Source organism: Meleagris gallopavo, chromosome 6 (genome assembly GCF_905368555.1).
Source record: "Meleagris gallopavo chromosome 6, MGAL_WU_HG_1.1, whole genome shotgun sequence".
Lineage (NCBI taxonomy): Eukaryota > Metazoa > Chordata > Aves > Galliformes > Phasianidae > Meleagris > Meleagris gallopavo.
Window position 1 is genome coordinate 7509685 of NC_139409.1, and position 17639 is coordinate 7527323.

General features: G+C 40.3%; 1 protein-coding gene across 3 annotated transcripts in view; it reads left to right on the plus strand.

Annotated features, from left to right (window-relative positions):
• DPP6 (dipeptidyl peptidase like 6) overlaps positions 1–17639 on the plus strand; it is a 492473-nt gene that overhangs the window by 351203 nt on the left and 123631 nt on the right. For all 3 annotated transcript variants that reach the window (XM_085227008.1, XM_085227007.1, XM_085227009.1), the window contains exons 4-5: positions 11940–12034; positions 14767–14841. In XM_085227008.1, coding sequence (XP_085083134.1) covers positions 11940–12034; positions 14767–14841 — 170 coding nt within the window. The remainder of the gene's footprint in view (positions 1–11939; positions 12035–14766; positions 14842–17639) is intronic.

The following is a 17639-nucleotide window of genomic DNA, read 5'->3' on the forward strand; positions in this document are numbered from 1 at the left end:
TTCAGCCTGCAAAACGTGTCCAGACAGATTTCGTGTAGTTAAATTTATTTACCCTAGTAAATGCTTACTATCAGTCCTATTCTATTAAATTAAGAATCAGCATAGCTTATTATTTACAGCCCTCATACATATTATAGGTATTTGCCTTAATGTTGGTTGGGATAACCATATTTCTAGGGTTCAGGAGCAGGGAATAACAGTCACATCTTTAGTCTTTATTTGTTTCCCTTTTTTTAATGTCTTATAAAGGGAGATATTTTTGCAAGAAGAATTATATACCAATAATTGTAGTATTCTTAACTTTTTCTTAAAAATTGCTTTAATTTTTGGAAATTATTGGTGGTAGGTGAATGGTTGCACTAAATGATCTTGGAGATCTTTACCAACCCTGGTGACTCTATGATTCTGTTGTTGTTTTTTTAATAGACACAGAATTGCCATCCAAAATGGATCTGGGTATGAAGAACAGGAGAGGATTTATAATGAATTTTCTGTTGCAATCGGTTTTTTTTTGAGGAAAACAATATTAGTTGACACTCAGGAGAGAACAATACTGAATATAGCCTCTTTTTACCAGTTTGAGGCACTATCATCTTAATCAAAACACTGTGTTTTGATTGCTCTATCCAAAAAGGATAGATTGTTGTGGGAATAGGCACTGTCCAAAGAAGCGTAAAGACTACAAGAGAAGCATTTAAATGCATGTTAAAGGCAGGATTGCCCTGAGTGGCGTAGAAATGATGTAAGAATTGAGAAAATAAGGGAAAAACATGAAGAGGTGACAGTTTTTTCATTGAATAAGATCAAAAGATGTTGTTTGGTTTTAAAGCCATCTGCTGGAAGTTATTAACACGTTGAGAGCCCACTGAGAAGACCCTTTTAGACAAAATATTGTCTAGGATTCGGGAAAGGACCAGTTCTTCTTTTGATGTAATCATATTTAATCCACTGCATTTAAATGTTTAGGTGTTCATCTTTTCTGCTTCAGTGTCTGTATTGTTTGCCCTCCTAGCTGCAAAACACTGCTGATTCAGGACTGATGGAGTTGAGGGTAGGAGCGCTGTGCAACCTTGTTCCTTGGTGAGAACAGGAATAAGAACAAGAAGAATGTGGAACAAGACATCTGATGCGTCACTTCTGTGATTCATGTTGGGCTACCTGTGGGAGCTGGGCCAGTCACTGTGGACAAACAGGTTTGAGATATCCAGGGAAAGCCATTATACATGGCTGATACTAATTTAATTTCCTCATTGGGAATTCATTTGAAAGCAGTTTAGTTACAACCTGCTCTTCTCAGTAGCTGTCCCTTTGACTTGAGTGTCTGTTCTGCTTCAGGTGCTGCTCCTTGCTAGAGATCTGCAGCCAACATCATACCCAAACATTCATTAAAAGCCCTTTGCATCTATGGAAATCATTTCCATCTGCTCTGTAATGCAGTGCCCTCTTGTGACCAGCACACAGTAACCAAAATGGGCAGGGCATTGGTTTTAGTGTCTTTCTTTGACTTTCAGAGGTCTAGAGTCAGAGCGATGGCTATAGCTCTGCCGTGCTCCTTCTGGTCTTGGACTTCAGCATCCAAAATAAGGAGGTGTAAATGGGATCTGTATGCGTAGTGAATATGCTTGTTAATACACAAAGATCTCATTCAGCTGGTATTGAAATGTCAGAACACTGAGCACAATAATAGTAACAGGAAGAAAAAAAACCAGTTACTCTGTGTGTTCTTTCTGTTCTGGCCGCTAAGAAGTGTAATTGGGCCAGGGGAGAGAGAAGAATCCAAGGAAATGTATGGAGGAATTAAGAAAGCAAGCTGTGAGTTCACATTCTAATGAAAATTTATTCATGGATTCCTTTTTTTTTTTTTTTCTTAATGTCAGATGGCTTATTCCATTCACTTGTAACACACAGGGTTATATGCTCCCATCTGTGAAGGCAACCTAAATGAGGCAGATAAGAGTTGTTGCTGTTGGCCAAGAAGTGAGGGATCACCTGCAGCGATGCTGCAGCTCTAAAGGGTGCTTGGAACAAAGGTGTCAGCAATGAGATGATGACAACTGTCACATCAGCTGGCAGCTACAGTAGCAGTTGCTCTTGAGGTCTTATACTGCAGATAAATTCAGTGCCTTGTGTATCACTTATTTTGGCCTCTACACAAGCTGGGATGTTCTGTTGTGTGCTGCCCATTACCTGCACTTTGTTTTGCTGTTTTGATGCATAGTGAGATTATGAAACCTATATAGTGTGTGAATAAAGGTGTTCTGGTACTATTTCCTTGGAATTAGTTGTTTGGAGTTAAATTGCCTTTGATCTGTGCTGGTTTGTGGCTCTGAGACCTGGTTTAGTGAACATGGTTGTGGTGACGGGTTGATGGTTGAACCTTAATGATTCTATGATTCTTTGAAAGTGGGAAGTTTCTGGCAGGAAATTGAAGGAATGAGTGTAATCTGGCATCTCCAGCTGTCAGGACATGGGAACCTGGGATCATTCTCATTTTTCTTGCTGTAACTTACTGTTTGAAGAACACACAGTACGAGCACAACTGAACTGACACAGAAGATGGCACAGAGTTCCTGAAGACTTTTCTGTCTTGCAGTAGGACAAAGCCAGCTCAGGGTGCTGCAAGGTCCCTGCACTGAGGGCAGACAGCAACAAGCTGCACATTTTTTGCTATCTTTGGTGGGATTTTACAGCCTTCTTTTTTTTGGGGGGGGGGGGGGGATAGGGAGAGGGGAGGGGCATAATTTGCCATGGCTGGAGTCAAAATGCATTTACTCTGGAGGATTTCTCATTCATTTTTTTTCTTAATGGCAGTCTCTCTCTCCTTTTTCCATGCATACATTATGGAAGCTGGGAAGAGAAGCTTTTTGAAGTTGAAATGCATTCTGTTTCTCATATGCACTTCAGCTTTTCATGTCTATGCTGCTGAGCCGTGATCTGTGCCTACAGAGTTCCCAGATTGGGGCCCTTTGAAGTGAAGTTCAGTCTCACAAATGAGAGGAGCTGCAGAATTGTAGCTGGTTTGACATTTGGGACTGGAATTTCAAAGATATGCACAGACTGGGCCTATGGTTTGGTTCCTCAGCATTTTCTCAATGAAAATGAATAAGCTTTCTTTGAGTTGAGATCATGAAATATTTGGGATTAGACTGGAAAAAAAAAAAAAAAAAAAAAGAGAGAGAGAAACAGGTTGGTGTTACGGATTTTTGTAGTCTTAAGTTTTCCCAAGGCTCAGCCTTCTTTGAGCTTTTGACAAATGATTTACAAGCCTGCTAGAGATGCACCTTGATTTGGGAATTTGTCTGAGCTATAATTGTGTTTTATTTTACTGGCTACTACTGCCAAAGCACTATATTGCTGCACCAACTACAGCTGTATTGAAGTGATAAGCAATTAAAACCATTTCTTGCATAATAAAACACATTCTTTCATGTTGTACTTACTTAATGTACCAGTGCAGTGTGTTACACAGCATTTAGCTTAATTATGGTAAATCACCTATTTCAAGTTTCTATTTCTACTTCTCACTTTAAAAAAAATTAAAATGTTGGAAACAATAAAAGAATAATGATCCATCATGCCAGGAAGATAAAAATGGGATTTCTGTTGTCTCCTGGAATTAAAGGCTGTAGTGATGTTGTTAGAGGCAAGCTGTTCTCCATCCCCTGTTGCACCCTTGCATCAGCATCACAATATACAACAGATTGTAACTTATTTCTTCACTGAGGTTCAGCAAGGCTGCTGGTGGAGGGCAGGTGGATGGAAGACATAAAGCAGGCTGGTTATGGAGGGCTGTGTTCTGATGCAAGTGCCAAGGTGTATAAAGGGCCATCCTCATCACCAGGGTATGGAGATAGGGTTTCATTGCCATTTGTAGAACCACGGAATCGTAGGATCTTTCAGTTAGAAAAAGACCAAGAAGATCATCTAGTCCAACCATCAACTCATCCCATGGCACTAACCGTGTACCTCTGTGCCACACCTCCAGGGATGGTGATTCCACCACCTCCCTGGGCAGCCTGTGCCACTGCATCACCACTCCTTCTGAGAAGAAATTCTTCCTAGTATTCCTAATAATCACCAGATAAGCTACACTCTCACTTTCTCTCTCTCTCTGCTCTCCCAAAGTCAGTTTATTGTAACATCTGGGGATGGGAAGTGCTTCTGCGTTTTTGGTAAACAGCTCAACACAGAAATGGGTTTGCTTTGTGCTTGGGGAAGTGGATTTTGATCCAGTTATGAGTACAGATGATAAATAACAAATAGAGGCACTACAGTGTGTCTTGGAAGAGCAACAGGTCATAGTATTAAATGAGTCATCATAGCACTCTTCTTTTCTACCTGAATTTAGGACTGTGTTTATCTGGACACCCAAGTAGGCTTCTGCTGGGGGGTTGACTGCCTTTATTTTGCATTATAGTCTCTGCAATTTGATTTTATAGCAGTTAAGAAGCATGCATGGCCCTAGCATTTGCTGCCTTTATTTGAAAGGAACGTACCACACTGGCACTCTGAACATCAATCTCTGAACGTAGTCGGCTGCATCTGGCAGGATTAAAGGCTTGTAGGGCCTTGGTGCAATGCTAAGCAACCTGTTCAACCTCCACTTGCCCTATTTGCTCTCACTTGTCACACAGAAAACACTTTTTTTCCAGGAAATCCTAAGCATCCACATTTTACCTTTCATGCCTGATACTCACATGGAGTGTTTGGATGGTATAAACCTTTTGCTTTGCCTGGCACTTATGGGCTGCTTCATCCCCTTGTGGGTGAATTTGTGGGTGGGAATGTGGCAGTCCCAGCAGCAAGCACCCACCACTGCCCTGCCTGCTTCTTGGTGCTGCTTTTGTTGTGATGCTGTTCCCATGGTAACCTTCTGAATTTCAACATAAACTAGCAGCCACCCTCAGTCCTGCAAATGTCAGGCATCGTTACAAGCTGGTATTTTCTTCCTGCGTGCTGCAGGCCTGCTGTGGGTAGTCTGGATTTCTTTCTCCATCCTGAACTTTTCTTTGGCCCCAGTGTGTGTGTGCTGGGGTGAGGGCTGAGGGATTTCCTTTTCTTTTCCCTTTTCCCCTTTTCTCCTTTCCCTTTTCCCTTCCCTTTCCCTTCCCCTTCCCTTTCTCTCCTCCTTTTTTTTTTTCTCTTTTCTTTCCCTTTTTTCTTCCCCTTCCTCTTCACCTCCCCTTCCCATTCCCTTCCTCTCTCATCCCCTTCCCCTTCCTCTCCCCTCTCCCTTCCCTTCCCTCCTAGCTATTATATGTTTATTTATTTTAATAACTTAAATTCCACTTCCTCATCCTCACATGTTTTTATGAATGAATATGATTGTAGCACACACTTGTGTCAGTTTGAAAACACCAGCTCAGTCTGTAAAACTATCCAACTCTATTGTGTGCTTCCTTCTTGTTACCTCATGCTATCTGCTCACTGCTGGGCAGTTGTGCCCAATCAATCCCTACCGGGGAGCAAACAGCCACTGCTGAGCAATGTCCCTGCATGGAAAAGCCCTGTCTGCTCTGGGTCATTAAAAACCCCACAATAGCCTTTTTTTGGAGAAGAGACAGGGTGAAAACAGTGGGCTCTTCTCTCATTTCCAACTGCAGCAGCTGGCCTCACCAGGTGGAATAGGATGCAGTGTTTCCACTTGCAGAGTTCTGAGGATTCTTTCAGGTTTTCCAGCCCCACTAAAAAGGATTGCAAAGTCTCTTGCTACAGCAGCAGAGGTGAGAAATGACTGAAAGCTCCTGGTCCACTCTGGGCAGCCCCATCATGATGACAGCCATGCAGATGGCCAATGCAGTGCTGTGTCATCCCTGCCCTCTGCCCTCTGGACCCGATGTAATTTGTTTGCCAGCCCTACTGGTCACACTGCTATCTAGAGGCTAATCTATCTGAAATGGCTCAGAATAATTGTAAGATTTAGGTTTCCCTTATTCACCAGTCTCCCTTCATCTTAGAGGCTGAGAACAATAATTCCCCTGATGCTGACTTTCATCAGACTGAGACACGCTTGGTTATCTTTCATGTCCAAACCTACAGCACTTGAGAACAATTGAGAAGTTGCCTTTTCCTCTGAATCTGTGGCTCTGAATGACTAGAGCTCTCCTAACAACCCTGATATTACCTTCTGCCTTTCACCAACTGATTCTTCTAAGTTGCTGCATGTGATTTTATCTTTTTTTCCCCCTGTTTTTCCTTCTCCAGTAAACTGATAAAAAATTGCAGTTTCTTTAGGAGTATTTTATCAGAACTGGAATTAAATACTTATCCCCCCCTACCTTTTCTCAGTGAATCCTTTCTGCTTTTCATGCTCTCTGACAAATAATGAAAATTATCCTCAAAATCATGTCTGCCATTCTTTTACCTTACAAACCAGTTTCTCTCCTCTGACTGTGTGTGCTTACGGAGTCTCAATGCAGAAGCTGTACAGCCATAGCCATATATACTTGAGCAATACAGATCTGTAGCTAGATGTAATTCCTTCAATTTCCTTGCATCTGCCAGAAGTCAAAGTCATCCTTTTGGAGGTAAAATTGTCCCTGACCTTCTGTCTGCTGCGATGAGCTATCTGTATGGTGCCCAGTTTGGACCATGTGAATGGGAGACCTGGATCAGCCAAGTAATCCTACAGTCCAGCTTTGGGTTTCTAACCATGGCAGTAGCTGATGCTACATTGGACTTGAGCCTGACCCGTTTTAGTCATCCATGGATTCTGTCATTCACATATTCTGTGATTTTGTGATATAACAAAAGCACTGGGTTACAAATGATAAATAATTATCCTGCCCATTTCCTTCAATATCTGCCAGTTTATTAGTCAGTGAATTTTTGTCCATGAATTTTGATACTCTTTTTTTTATGTTTTGGGAAATGATAAATACCTTCTTGCTCTCTTGATGATGTTCCAGTGTATAGGTGGCTGTTTAGGCTACCTTGGCTTGTTGAACTGACAAGTTGAGGGCCTTGTGATCTTTCTCCTGTATTGCAGCTGGCACTTCCAGGCTTGGCAATGTAGCAGCACCAGTGTGCAGGCTCCCAAAGTCCCTCTGCTTTTCTGGATGGGAAAACCCCAGGAAGGGATGAAGAGCTTTTCATGACTGGAAAAGCAAAAACAGCCTTCAAAATTGAATACCTAATACGTTCTTCCCTTAAAAAAAACAAAAGAATCATGGAATCATCTAAGTTAGAAAACACCTTCAAGATCATCAAGTCCAGTTCCATCTCTAAATATTCCTTAATGTCACGTCCACACAATTCAAATACTTCCAGAGATGGGGATTCCACCCTCCCTTAGGCAGCCTGTTTGAATGCATGGCTACATCTCCATGAACAAGTTCTTTCTAATGTCCAACCTCAACCTTCCCTGACACAACTTGAGGCCATTAATGCCAGTGTTTTTATCTCGTTTTACCCGAAATGAGAGGAAGCAGCACAAGTTCAACAATTGCGGGGGGAAGGAGCTCCTGGCATTTAGTTTGTTTTCAAGTAATCACTACTTTCTGTAATTGGTCACTTTTGCAAGTGTGACTACATGTCTGTGCCTACATTCTGGATTCTATCAGGCAGACAGGTTCCTGGAAATTAAGAGAGGAGGGGGAGCCAGTGGCATGACCTCTGCTGTTGAAGAAATCAATTACCTAATGGAATAAATGGCTTTATGCCTGAAAGGTAAAATTTTCAGCATCATTTACACTGAATACCAGCCCCAAAGAAAGGCAGGTATAAAAAATGAGATATAGTGATGACCTTTGTCAGCTATGGTGACAGCTATAAATCAGGCTGCAAATACTCATCAGCTTGCTGGACAGAATTCATTACTGACAGAGATTACTGCATTGCTTTTTGTCTTTGATTGAGATATGTCCCATATAAATGAATGCTTCTTCAGTAGAACAAATCACGCACTTCAAGACAATATTCCAAGAATATTGTTAATTGATGATAAGATACTGCAACTTACAGACCAGCTAAACCTCACAGTATTTTGCTTGGAGTATAATGCAGAGCAATTTGTTCCTCTTTTAAGCAGAGTGATTTTTCTGTTCATTAATTCAGACACTGCGTTGGTGGCTCATATTGAATATAACGTCAAGATTTACTGCCCTAACAAATCTGCACTGCTTCATTTGTTCTTCCCTATTCGTATCAGAAGTATGTGCAGCAGATTAATGCCTGATTTTAAGCTCATTACACTTTAAGAAATAACAAAAAGGCCTTTCACTTCCTAATTCCAACTATATAGTAACTTCCATGTAATGATCTTGAAGTTGCACACTTCATGGAAGTGTTACTTTTTGCAGTATCTCCAAGCAGGAGCTTAGGGAGGAATAGTGTAGTAGCGACGTAAATGGGAGCAGTAATATAATTTCCATCAGATCAAGTGATGCTCAAGAAAAAATTGCCAGGTATTAAATGGCCACTGACTCATTGGCTTAATAAGATGCTTCTCTTATGTCTTGAACTTAGAGCTGAGGGCAAATATTCATGGCCAGGTTTTCCTGTAATTAAGAGGTATTCTGACAGTGTTACAATTATCCAGATGCTTTACTGGCTGTATTTAAAATGAGCTTTTTTCCTACCTAGAATTTAGAATGTAATTGGAAAACAACTGCTGTTGCTGACATTGGATGATTATTAAAACGGTATTCTTTCTCAGAATGCTTGATAATGAGCTTAGTTATTCCATTTTTCAAGGATACCTGAGAATACAAATTTGGACTATATGTTTTCGTCTCTTAACAAATGATGCTTCAGCCTTAATGGCCTAAAAATACATATAAATGGGAAATGTACGTAGAGTGCATTAATACATTTTATTGTAGTACTGCAAAAAATTGTTGGCACAAAAGTTTTTCTTCAGTACCTGGCACAGAAGCTGGAAGTTGAAGTTGTAAATAAGCAGTGCTGGATCAGACCCCAGACATCATCTGTGCTGGTGTCTGGCTGGGGACACAAGCAGATGCTTAGGAAAGATTTTTAAGAGCATATTTCTCATGGCAATAATTTGGAATATGCTTCTGGTCACCACAGATCTCTCATTCAATGGAGTTAAATCCAGTTGGCTGCCGGTCATGAGTGGTGTCCCCCAGGGCTTGGCACTGGGATGGCTTCTATTTAGCATCTTTATTAATGATCTTGATGAGGGGATTGAGTGCACCCTGAGTGAGTTTGCAGACAACACCAAGTTGGGAGGGAGTGTTGATCTGCCTGAAGGGAGAAAGGCACTAAAGAGGGATCTGGATAGACTGGATCGATGGGCCAAGGCAGACTGTATGACTTTCAGTGGGGCCAAGTGTCAGGTCCTGCAGTTTGCTCACAATAATCCCAGGCAACCCTACAGGCTTGGGGAGGAGTGGCTGGAAGGCTGCCTGACGGAAAGGGACCTTGGTGTACTGATAGGCAATCAGCTGAACATGTGTCCAGGTGGCCAAGAAGGCCAATGGCATCCTGGCTTGCATCAGGAATGTTGTGGTGAGCAGGACTAGGGAAGTAATCCTGCCCCTGTACTCGGCTCTGGTGAGGCTTCACCTCAAGTATGGTGTTCAGTTTTGGGCACCTCAGTACAGATAGGACATTGAGATGCTGGAGCAGGTCCAAAGAAAGGCAACAAGGCTTGTGAAGGGCTTGGAGAATGTGCCCTATGAGGAGAGACTGAAGGAACTGGGGCTGTTTAGTCTGGGGAAAAGGAGGCTGAGGGGAGACCTTATTGCTCTCTTCAAATACCTGAAAGGTGCTTACAGCGAGAGCGGGGTTGGTCTCTTCTCACTGGTGACAGATGACAGGATGAGAGGAAATGGCCTCAAGTTGTGCCAGGGTAAGTTTAGGCTGGATATCAGGAAACACTTCTTTACAGAAAGGGCTGTTAAGCACTGGAATTGGCTCCCCAGGGAGGTGGTTGAGTCACCATCCCTGGATGTGTTTAAAAACCGTTTGGATGTGGTGCTCAGGGACATGATTTAGCAGAGGATTGTTAGAGCTAGGGTAGTATGTTTAGGTCATGGTTGGACTCAATGGTCTTTAAGGTCTTTTCCAACCTGAGCAATTCTATGATGCTGTGACTCAGAGACTTTCCAAAAAGTGTCTCCCCTCAAGGCCTATAATCTTTTCTGGATTTTTCATCCATTTTTCTAATTCCTGACAACTGCTTTACTCTGAGACCACAATGTCCACTGCTTGATTACCTTCTGTGTGAAGAAATAATCCCTTTTATTTGTGTTGAATCTGTCACTAGGTGACAGATTAGGTGGCATCATTTCATGCCTCCTAATATTTATTTTAGAAGAGGCAGGGAATTAGCATTCCCTAGTTATATTCTCCATACTTATGACTTTTTGGATGTCTGTCCTAGTTCTTCAGTCAGTACATATACAGACTGAAAAATCTTTCTTAGTTTAGTTTTAAGTCGTATGAAGCAGTATTTCAAAGTCCTGAATACAATCAGGAATGCTAATGAAAATGCCATAACTTTGGACAATACCACATAACTAATGACAACATTTTAATGCCATCATATCCAAGCAGGAACTCTCTTCATTACTCTGCTCTCAAATGCAAGTCTTAGTCTAACTCTACTGTTTTTATTCAGGACTAAAGGTGTTGATAAAATTTATGCCATAATTAAAAGAAAGAAATACTTTGAGAACTTTTTCTATGTCTCTGAAGGTCTACTACAGTCATTCAAAGACTCTAACAGGTTGTTACCTGTATTGCAGCAACAGCTTGCCCCCAAAGAATCTGCTTCACCTTATTCTCAAAAAAGATTTTTTCCTTTTTTTTTTTTTTGTTATAAACCAGTGATGTGTAGGAGGTGACTATTTTCTTATGAATAAGTACTGTGCAGAAACTTTACATCTGCACACGCAAAGTTATTTACAGAGATGGGTAATGACTGGTCATCACGAGTTTGAAATTGATAAAAAGTCTGACATATGGGTAAGGAAGGAACATGTCACCTTTGACTCATCCCTGGACCACCTTTGTGTTATGTTTAATCATTCACCTGTCCCTAAGACCTGTGGGATGCACCATGACATCACCCTGAGGCAGTCACAGTGAGGGTGGGCAGTGAGGAATGGTTTCCCTAACTGAAGTCAGGGGCAGAAGTTGGGTAGGACCCATCAGTTCTCTCTGTTAGTTTAGCTAGGTTGCTAAAAAAGCAGTAACCCTACTCCTGTGTCAGGAAGAACTGCTGAAGCCTTTCATGACAACATGCTTGCGACTTCGGTTTTATCTTTTATCTGTGGGGCAGTGCATGCAAGCACTTGTCAGACATGAACTTCAGTTTATGACATCTGACAAGATCACTGCCCTCTATTGTTGCAATGTTTTTTCATCCTGAACCTTCGACCTGCCACCCAACCCTCATTTGGAGTCTCTTTCATATGCCCATCCCAGCCTTTCTGTAATAGGTTTTGAGCTCTGAGAGCTGGAGACTTCCTGAGCTACTCCTGCTGCAGGATTCTTGTCCTTGTGCAGACATCCTGGGTGCTGGGGTAGTCCCAAAGTGCAATGAGAGCAAGGTGATATGTCATGTTGCATGTGAAAATAAACATTTCTTCCCATGAATCTCCTTCTGGTATTAGGACAAGCAGCAGAGTCAGAAGATCTGTACAATACTAGCTTCAAAAATATGCTGTGTCAAAAAGTAAGTTGCCTTTAGCCTTCAGGCATCTGACGTAATGGATATTAAGGATCTTGGAAACCTTTCAGTGCAAGGAATATTTTCTGACCTTGTTTTTCTACAAATAATATGACAGTATGACAAACTTTCATGGCTATCTTGGAAGCCACCTTAATGTTAAAGCAGTGGCTGAATTAGAAAATCTGTGTTCTTTACAGGAAGGCTCCCAGCAGTCCTTTGGAATCAAGTGCATTGTTGGGTTCCGTATAAACAGACAATATCAGACTTCCTTAATGATATTTTCTTTTTCTCCTTGCAGATAATGAATTCATCTATAGAAACCAGAATGGCACAGTGATTCTGAGGAATGTTGAAACTAACAATTCAACAGTATTAATAGAAAACAAAAAAATTGTAAGTATTTTCTATAATGAGCATAATTTCAGTTTTCTTGCAGTTGGATCACAAAAACAGAATGACTTGGATTTCAACCCTGTGTTGTCAAAGAGAAACAATATGCTGGTAATGCTGTGAGCTAAGTAGCAGCTGATAATTTGAAATTCAGCTCCAGTTTTCATTATTATACTGCAAGTTCAGTTTCTTTTATACTATCGGAAAGTATCATATAGATATTTGAAGTTAGTCTTGCATATCACATATAATTGGAAGGTATATAATTCTGGTCTTTGCATGCTTAATAGAACAAAAACAATTGATTCTATTTACTGTCTGTTGGTAGCATTCTCCACATTACTCCATGTAAATGCTTATTTTTTAACTGTGGATTTACTGATTTTTCTTGCCTAATGTTTGTAATGTGATTTCAGTGTTGTTAATGAGTAGCAATGATGAGTGGTAATAGGTTACATATGGCAAAAACCCCAAGAAATTACCGGGGGAAGAAGTTAGTAGACTCTCATGAAAATGAATGGGAATAAAATAAATTCACAGCTAAAACAATGCATTATTTATAATAAGGAGGCATCATTTTTTTGTAGCAGATGAAGTCAGCTTTGTGTTAGAAGGTTAAATGTCAGAGTGTTTGCAAAATTTCCTTGAAAAAATGAATTCCTGAGGTTAAACATTCTTGTGTTTGTTCCAGCTGTGAGATATAAATCATGTTGTTCTGGTAAAATTGCATCACTTCCTTCCAATTTTAGTCAGATTGAAGGTTTGTTCACTGTTTGGTTTGGTTTGGTTTGGTTTTTGTGTAATATCATTGCAAAAGTCCAGAAGTGGAGAATAGCTAAAAGGCTACTAATGACCCAAGGTCTCCAGGAAACAGTCTTGGAAACTGCAGGCTTGACTTGGTCTCAAAAAATAGAAATAAATGATCAAGAAAATTTTAAAACTGGATTCCAAGTTGACGCTTATTTTGCAGTAAACCTGAGTACGTGACTCATATAGAGTAGAGTATAGGCTAGAGTACAGTATTTTATTTTAATGAGACACGGAATTAATCACTGAATTATTACTGCAGGACTCAACCTTAAACTTCTCATGCTGCCATTTAACTTTTGTTACACCATGCAAGCAATCTTTTTTTTTTCTTTTTTTCTTTTTTCTTTTCTTTTTTTTTTTTTTTTTAAACGGAATATAACCCCTTTCTTCTGCTGTTCTGTTCTTTTTTTCTTTCATTTTTTTGTCAGCCTAACAGACCATGACTACCAACCTAGGGCCAGTAGGGCAGCACAGATGAATGTTGTAAAATATACCCACCCTAGATAAAACGAATAAGTGCAATATGCTGACAGAACCACGATCTGTTGATCTCTGACTTTCTCCAGTTTGATATAATGATGATTCTTATATCTGTTATATATTGCGTTTTCTCCATGAAGAGTGTTTTTCACTCCATTAACAAGAAACTCTGCTGAAGTCAGGCTAATTCCATTTGTTCTTTCTTTTATTCCTCTCATTTTTAATTTTTACCATTCACAAGAAAAGTGCAGTGTTACAAGATAACCTTACTCTTTAGTGTTATACCTTCCCTGCTGCCTGCTCTACCCCTGTTCCTGTGTCCTCTAGATAAACAAATCTGCACAACATCACCTCCGCATTCATCCAGAAGTTCTAGTATAAGAGCTGCTGTAATACCTCTTTCTGTCACATTGTACTTGTCCTTTTCCTTGCCAGCCTCAGGTCAGAATAACTTCTGCTGCCTTGAAATGTTTTCCTTTCTCTATGTCAGTAATATATCAGCAAACAAGATGTACCTTCACTCTGAACCACAGTGGCCCATCGGTCCCCTCTGCCGCTGTCCCACCTCATGCCCCTTCCACTCTGCTGATGCTGGGGAGGTCTCTTTTCATGGGATGCTCTACATTTCCCTTAAGTCCAACTTCCCTCTGCCATTCTGCTACCAGAGAATATCTCAGTGACTTGAAGCAAGTTTATTAGGTGAGGGGATAGGATTTAAGAGCTTTAAAAGGCAATGGATGAGTGTTGTATTGGCAGCACCTCTCTTTGGTGCCGTGTGTATTGGCACTGTATGTTGTGAAGCACGCTGGAAAGGAGAAGGGATATCTGCACTACACAAAAGAGAAGTGCATCAGGGAGAATTCATGACAAGTCTGAGATATTCTGGCATCTATTCTCGTTAGCAAGACTCACAGTGCAGCTTTTTACACAGTTCAGTTAAGGGTGCACAAGGAAAGCTGAATCACCACACTATACCAAAAACTTTCTTGACTGGGGCATTAGGATTCCTCAGCGTTGTCTTAACTGGGATAGGCAGTGGTGTCTTCTTACTATTAATTTGTTCTGACGGGTATTTACTGCTTGCAACCACCAACACCACGGCCAGTGACTGCAGGGAATGAGGGAATTAAGTTGTTTACCACATTTTTTCCTCTGCCTGCTGTCCACCAGCCTCTGTGCAATGGATTTGGAAGGAAAACTTTCCTGAGGTAGCTGCCTGGTCTCTGTCGTAGTGTGGTTATCTTTTCTCTTACGGAAACATACATTTGCCTACAGAATTTTCTGGGTTTTGTTGTTGTTGTTGTTTTGTTTTGTTTGGGTTTTTTTTTAGAGATGCAAAATGTTATTTTTCAAGATGCTTAGTCTGGCAGTAATCTTCATCTATATAAGGACAGCTCAAAAGTTGAAAATAAAAAAATGATTTCAATGTCTGGTTTATTTTCTAGGTTTCCTTAAAGGCCGTTCGATATGAAGTGTCACCTGACCGGGAATACGCACTTTTTGCTTTTGATGTTGAACCAGTAAGTAAATAGATGTGATTTCAGAACACAGAGTCACTGGTAGCCTCTGGTTTTTTGTTATTGTTGTTGTTGTTTTTCTTTTCCTGATTGTTTTGTTTGTTTGTTTGTTTTTCCCCAAATCTATGCCAGTAAAATGGTATTTTAAATTAATTGCTTCTAATGAAACACAAAAAGAAAACTTCTCACTTGGATATTCTGAAAGCAGGTCACACTGCCATCTAGTAGACGAGAAGGGTATAAATTACAGCACGGAGGAAACACTGTCATTGCCAGAATTTTATAGGCTTTGGGAGGAGAGTTGTAAGGACATGTCTTTGCTACAAGGATTTCTATTCCTCTTCTGTGTAATTTTTTTTTCAGTCACACTATAAATTTCTTCCCAAGAACAAAAAGCAACTGTCAGTGTCTCCCACAACTGAAATAATACATTAATTATGGTGTCACTGTTCCCAGTACTGTAGTTAGGGCTGAGCTATCACTTCCATTATAAATCCTTTTCTTCAGAGGTTTTGGTATAAATCATTTGTAAGAAATCACCACTGGGTTACTTCAGAGTTTCAGATTAGGGTAATTCTTTTCTACCAAACTTCAAAAGAGAAAAGTATAATGAGTCATTTTTAAATAACTAAAGCACCAGGCGCAAGGGAAGCAGTTCTTAGACATGAATAATATTTATTTTCTTTTAAAATACTGCTGGTGTAAGATCTGAAAGAATTTGAATGATGGCTATGCTGTATCACTTGGATAAACTGTAAGCCCCATACATTCTGTTTCCATAATTTAGGAATGCACCAATTCCTCAAAACGAAAATAATTCATTCAATAGAAACTGCAAGTCCTTTTCCATACAATAAATCTGGTTTGAGCTGCTAACCGAAGGAAATTTGTGGGTCCTTGGGTAGTAGAGTTTGTCATCTTGTTGCTCATCTGATTTCTCTGCTGTCATCATTGGGGTTATTCCTGACTCACAGTAGTGTAATGGTTGGGAGAACCATGCTGTTAGGAAAAGGTCAAATAAAACTGTAATGTAAACTTCAGGAATAACTCATAAACCCTTCCTTGGGAAAAGAAAGCCCAAGGTGGAAAGGGAAAGTTTGGGAAGAAGATTTCAGGATGTGACTAGATGTGTACTATGTGCAAAAACACAGAAAAATTGCTCAAGGGTTCATACATGAGTTTCTGACAGCAAGAACTCCCAAAACATTTTTCTGAAATGAAACTAAATGAAATTTTTTTTTTTTTTTTTTTTTTTCCCCTTTAAGATCCATGCTTATGAAGAAGTGTACTTACAGAGGGTTAGTAAGCCATATTGGGTGGTTCTCTGTATTTATTAAAGTTGCAATCACTGCTAAAGTATTTACTCATCTCTCTTCTCTCTTGATATGCAGACAATGGCTATATAATAGTGATAAAGCTTTTCACATTTTCTATGTTTCAAAATACGTTCTTGGCCAAAATTCAAATTATGCTGTTTTCAGCAGCACAAGAAATTGATTAGCAAAGCCTTGGGCAGTTGTCCTTGTTGCAAAGTCAGAAGGAAATTTCAGGAAATATGTTGTCAAAGGACATTTCTTTGAAATTTAATTCTACAAATACTTTCGAAAAGAAACTTCTTGAGCCTATTGTGTATGGTTTATTTTAATAGATGTCTGAAACTATTGGTTTATTTTTCTCCACTTACAAGAACTATGTGCTACCTTTTGTATACTTGTGAGTATGTGTGTGCCACGTTTTTGGCTGGGATAGAGTTAGTTTTCTTTGTAGAGTCTTGTATGATGTTTCCTTTTGAGTTTGTGATAGAAATAGTGGTGATGGGATACTGTAATTATTTTTACACAATACACTTACACTGCATCTACATGTATGCATGATAACTTAATATACATAATACATAGGTTGCTGTTTATTTCCATGGAAACTACAACAGCTGCCAAGAGTACAATAACACTATTTGATAGAGCAAATTCTCAGCTGCAAAACACTCTTTTTCAACATAGTCACCGCCCAATTCATGTTGATGAGCTGATCGAGATGCTCTTCATTTTGTGTTGGGACAGCTGTTCATGGCTGACTGGAACGTGGCTTGTCTTTCACACTGCTGTTACCACTGCTGAAATGCACCACTCACCACCTCACTGTGCTGACATCCACTGTTTGGTCTCCATAAATGTTCAGCAAGCATTGATGAATGTCAGTGGTGCCATTTTTTTCCACATGGAGAAATTTGGTTCCACATCTTTGCTTCGTAGGCACTTCCATGTCAGACACAATTGTGTCAGACTGCCCTTCTGCTGCCATCTGTCACCCAGCAACAAAATGTAATGGAATATTGTCAAACATGTTCAGCCTTTACTGCCATACCATCAACACCTGCCTGTGACATCATGGGCCAACATCATAAAGTGGGAAGCATTACTTTCAGAGCAGCCCTTGTATGAGGAGGTTGCTCAGCAAATAGCTATGGGGCTGCTGTGGGTGCATTGTAGCCAGCCAGGCTGCTCAGCTCATTTTTCCATTGCATCTGTTTCTGGAACTTCAGTGTTTCAGGCAGCAGTATTCTGCCTAAGCCTTGTGCTAATAGAGAGCTTTTCCCACCCTGACCACAGATTTGTTTTGAAAGGTCATAGGGAAGATGCCAGGCTTCTTTGTCTTTAAAACAAGACAAGTCTTTGTCTTGTTCTTGTTTCATTACACTAAAACAAGCTGCAGCCTGCAAATGAAACCGCAGGGTAAAGTTCTGGGGAAGAACTGGGGTATAAATGCACCCATGGGGAAACTGATTTCAAATTGTCATTCAC